Here is a 5,389-nt window from a genome sequence, read left to right on the forward strand (position 1 = left end):
AAAAAAAAGAGCAAAAGAAAAGATACGCAGTATTGGTTTGGTGAATGTGAGCCAGCGCTGTGTTTAGACTAATGCTTCAAGGCGTCACCTGCTTACATAGCCGAGATACCGGGTGCTCATATTATAAGGCAAGGTTATAAAACCATCTTTTAAGATCATTTTAGTGAAAGTTTCATCCTTCAAGGCGTACCATTCACTGCTCAAATACTAAACAACCTGCACCCATGGCCGAGATACAGGGCTCCCATATTATAAGGTAAGGTTATAAAACCACAATTTAAGATCATTTTAGTGAAAGTTTCATGTTCCTATCTCATAGAATTTAAGAACAATGATGAATAAATAATTTTCGAGCAAAATTTAAATGGCCGGCTGAATATATTACCGCAGGAGCTGCGGCCGCGGAATTTAAATGACCACGTTAAAGGGTTAAAGTGTCTAGTCCACATGTAAGAATTCACCACAAGATTTTTGTGAAATTTGGTGCTGGAGAGTTTTGCTAAAATGTGTTGCTATATTCCAGTTTTGGTTAATGTCAGACAACAGCTATGTATATTTTACATGGACGACCTATAGGTGATTTTGTGCACATCTCGAGCATAACTCACTAAATTTTTGAGAAAAATTATGTATACATTATGTAGCCATTGCTCTTGTTCTGTAAATCTGTGTTCATGATAAGTAAACAAAATGGAGCAAATGCCCCAGAATTGTTATGCAGGACATGACATATCTTAACTTATTTAATTTCACAGTCTCTTCTGCATTTATCCATCCTTGTTTGGTGTGAACAAAGGTGGACAAATCTTTTTCTTTACTTGGCTTTTTCCATTTTTTGTGCCTTCTGTGTACAGAGTGCATAAGTGAATGTATCCTTGTGTAGTCTGCAGAATTTTATTTCAGTTTGTATTTGTGAAGAATAAGTGCAACTTTACATGAAACCATGCAAATTGGACCATCACTTATTTTCTCAATAAGATGTCTGTGCAAGAAACGTTTGAAGATAATGCAGAAAGCAGACAGTGTTCTTCTGTTTGAAACTTCTCTTTATGCAGTGAACATGTAAAGATTCTGTAACTTTGTAGTGTGAAATCTTTTGCCACTTAAGATTTGTATCTGCAACCAAATCTGCTGAACAGCCAGTCACTGTCTGGGAATTTAAATTCAAATTTATAACTGTGGAATGAACAGCCATGCGTACAGAAAGAGTAGCAAAGTGTTGTCAATTGGAAATACAATTACATCTCTCAAATGTATGATGGAATTCGGTTAACATTTTGATTCCTTAAACCCTTTGACCGTGATGTTGAGTATAGCTCATAGCAGCGAAGTACTGTGGAGCATTACACTGGGATGTACACTCTTTTCTTTCTCAAAACCAAAACTGGTGGTGTTGTGAAGAATATGTTGTACAGATGGCACCAGTCAAAGTTCTGAACAAAATACATTTCTATACTAAGATAATGGGGGTTCTAGTACCCCCTAGCAGCTGTCTACAGGCTGTGAGAGTTATGACTGTGCACTGTGCTCAGAAAAGCAGGCTTTGGTTCTGCCCAGTGTGAGTGTGTGACATGTTAGTACTTGAAGAGGATTGGCTTCTGGCACATGATGCCATGTATGTAGTCCAGTAAAATTTCAGAGGAACATGTTCCTCCATCTGTAGGGTTGAAGAGTAGGCTGAGCAGGTGTCCAGAATGATGCAGGTAGCAGCTTTGCTTGACTTGCTCTTTGATGCTGAGGCAGTACTTTCCCTCAGAATTCCACAGAACTTCTACTGGTCTACACGGTATCACACCTTTGAAGTTAGTACTGTTCATAATCACCAGTGTGACAGCCTCAAATCCAACATACTGTCATGTGTTGGGTATATGTCACGCAACACATAACTTCATGCCATATTGGATATAGCAAATCTATTACACATATGCTCTTACATTTACACAATTTACAATCTCACCACTACTGACATCTGCAGTATCACAACTCTCAGCTGTTTCCATTCACTCCAGCGAATGCTAGACTGCAACTGACTCGGCGACTTCACAATCCACACTGTGTCACTCCTGATCACACACTCTGCTTACATACTGCTCAGCCGGCTTTTTATACCATTCCCTGTTGCCTCATGTTATCAGCGGTGTCCCCTTGTTATATCACAGTGGGAAGTGCTGTTATGTCACTGCAGGGTAGGGGGATAGAATGTTGACTGGCCTGTTACTGTAGCAGTGGCAGTTGCTGTGATGCTGTTATGTCACCGCTGGAGGGGGGTGTCCTGCATAGCTCAGATACGTCACAATATTATTTTGGTCCCCTTGAATCTACCTTGATGGGTGGATTGCTTCTTCGAAAGCTGATAGTGTTGAGGAATACACACCCTTTATGGAATGCAGTGGTGTGTTCAGAAGAAACTACAACTGGAATCCATTACAAGTCAGTTGAATCCATCTGTAACTTTACAACCTGTTACTTTTAAGTATATTTTAATATTACCCTTCCATTTATGCCTGGATCTCCCAAGTTGTATTTTCCCTGATGTTTTTTAACTAGTGTTTTATGTTCATTTCTCATCTCCTTGATGTTGGTTACATGTTCCACCATTCTTTATCTTCACTTTAATAATGTGACATGTCTTAACTGTTGCTGGGCAACGGGAGGTGGAACGAGTTACCACTAGACAGACCCTTGATAAACGGTCGGTTGCCAAGTTATGTAACAGTGGAAACGAGGTTACGCAACAGTAAGGAAACATGTAACAATAATATTCAATGAAAAATATTGTTAATACTAGTGTGCTATAAATATTTATGTCACATAAGATTTTATGTTTTGTGATGGGATATATTAATCCTTTTACAGTGGTTGCTCTATGTAATTGTTGTAATTTTGCCCACACAGTGTATTTATGTGTATCATGTGATTCTCACAATAAACAGTTATTATTCCCCTAAATGGCATTAAGAAGTTGGTGTTTGTAGCAAAGGCACTTACGTTTTCTGTGGGGTAAGAATTGAATCTTTGAATATTATACAGATGAACTGCAGGTTTCGAAGGTTTGAAAGGATTTGGCCTTTGTTAATGTTGCTGTTTTCCTTATCTTTGTTTCAGCTGTGTCTCCAGGCAGTGGTGTCCCTTCATCCCCACCCCATGTGTCTCCTCCCCACATTGCCCCGGGCCGCCCACCTTCAGTCAACCTGGATATGCTTGATGCAGATGCACTAATCACAGTGGAGATATTTCTCGTCAGTGCCAACTGTCCTTCTAATGAAGGAAGTGGAGAGGCTCTTCAGATTGCATCCATACAGTTCAATAACCTGGACATTATCGGTATGTGTATGTATGTATAAGGAAGTTGGCCCCATGATGTCATGCTATCCTGTGTTACAGCTCAGGTGATTAGTGGCTGGCTTCTCTCTGGGATTTGTGGTGGGCAGAGTGTCATTAGGACATGTTCCTCTCAAACAGCATAAATTTTCCCATGCCAATTATCATTCCACCAGTGCTTCCAATGAATGAATGAATGTATGTATAAGGGGTGGGCCTTCTTGGCCCTTGCACCGCAACCACAGTGATCTATTGTGCCTCTCCTTCTGATTATCCCATCAACAATCCTGCACGTTGAATGAAGCATAGGATTTTGTACGTGGAGACGTTGAAATAGTCACTTGGTTCCATAAAATACTGACCCAAGTGGCGCAATCTTAAATAAGCTAAGGCCTCACATTCGCACAGGATAAGTGTGGCTGTTTTGTTTTCTTCTTGGCACCTCTCACAAGTTGGACTGTTTCTTAGTCCCAGTTTGAGGAGGTGTCCTTTGAGGTGACAGTGTCCTGTAAGTAATCTTACCACCCATCGTAGCTGGTTCCTGTTTAACTTCAACAGTTCATTCGCTCTTATAGCATAGGGTCCTCGTATAAGTCCATTTGCTTGCCTGAATCCAGTCAAGGATCCCCAGTATTTCTTGTGATTCATATTTGTCCAGTCCCTGATCACCTTTCTGGCAACTCCTATACAGATGCAACAGGCTGGTTCAGGTCCTATGAATGGATGTTCAGCTCCACCAGCGACTCCAACTCATGTCTCGTCAAGAGTGGTACAGGAGGCCCATTTGAGGTTGCAGTAACATGGGACTCAGCTTCACTCTGCACCAGAACGAATTATCTTTGTGCTTTGTTTCTAGAGGCTGGATGTCCCTGAAGCTTAATGTCTGGTTACTCATAAGAGACACTCTTCAACAGTTCATTCTGTTTTTTTCTAAAATAAGAAACTACTACATTGTTGTTTACTGACAGTGAACATAATAAAACAAGATAATACTTTGACACATTCAGACAGTCATGAAATTGTGTTCCATTCTGAGTTGTAGTTCAATTAATGAAAATAGGAAATTAACACTTTGTGGACCGGTGACATATTTTTATGCCCAGCGCTTTTAAACGTGGTGGACTGGTGGCATATTATGATTTTAGGACATGTTAGATTGTAACACACTATACCTTTCTCGGGCGCCACCCAAATGAAATGACTACTGCATAGTATTGTGGAATGTTTGCTTAGTTGGCAGTAACTTGATCTCGCTGTTTGGGTTCCCCCTCCAAAGGAAAATGATCTTTGACCCTTCAAGCTCTTATGTACCAGGCAGGATGTTAGTAGTGCAATGAGGACAAAAGCAGTTCAGAACCAAGTGAAATATCTGACTTGTTCTCCGACGCTATCTGACGTTCCTTTTGAGACGTGTAGTGATAGTGATTTAGACAGTGGCAGTGAAAAGGGACAACAAACAATTGTGGCCACAGACAATAAAAGTGAAAGTAGCTCTGAAGAAAGTGCAGGTAGTAAAATTGTGGGGACAGCCACATGGGGAAAAGTAGACAAAACGCCTACTTTGGGACAGTTTACTGGAAATCCAGGGGTGAAACAAATTCCATCGGACCCAACGCAAGTGTTTGAAATAGCAGAACTGTTTATTGGAGATAGGGATACTCGTGTTGTGAATATGATTTATGCAATTCACAATTCGAGCATGGTTGATGTTCAAAGGACACATGGACAAGTAAAGAAGCCTATTTGTATTTCTGAGTATAATATGTTCATGAAGGAAGTTGATAGAGCCGATCAATACTTGGCCTGTTGTTCTCTTCCTAGGAAAATAATAAAGTGGACAAAGAAAGTTGCCTTGTGCCTTATAAATTGTGCCATTTTCAATTCATTTTTGGTTTACAAAAATCTAAACCCTGATTCAGAATTGAAATATGAGGGGGGACCCAAAAATAACCGGAACCGACATGTTGCGCGCGCATGCTTTGTAGTTACAAGTTGTGCTGCTAGGTGGTGTTAGCTGGGGGTCTCCCGCGACTGTTAATGAGCTGGCGTCAGTCTGAGTTAAGTGGTT

The 5,389-nt window shown here is 40.5% G+C and overlaps 1 protein-coding gene across 5 annotated transcripts in view; it reads left to right on the forward strand.

Moving 5' to 3' along the window:
- The window catches only part of LOC111870922 (vacuolar protein sorting-associated protein 13D), a 232,195-nt gene that overhangs the window by 68,677 nt on the left and 158,129 nt on the right, over positions 1-5,389 (forward strand). For all 5 annotated transcript variants that reach the window (XM_023863569.2, XM_023863598.2, XM_023863561.2 and 2 more), the window contains exon 17: positions 3,106-3,324. In XM_023863569.2, coding sequence (XP_023719337.1) covers positions 3,106-3,324 — 219 coding nt within the window. The remainder of the gene's footprint in view (positions 1-3,105; positions 3,325-5,389) is intronic.

The sequence above is a fragment of the Cryptotermes secundus genome, unplaced genomic scaffold (assembly GCF_002891405.2).
Source record: "Cryptotermes secundus unplaced genomic scaffold, Csec_1.0 scaffold101, whole genome shotgun sequence".
NCBI lineage: Eukaryota > Metazoa > Arthropoda > Insecta > Blattodea > Kalotermitidae > Cryptotermes > Cryptotermes secundus.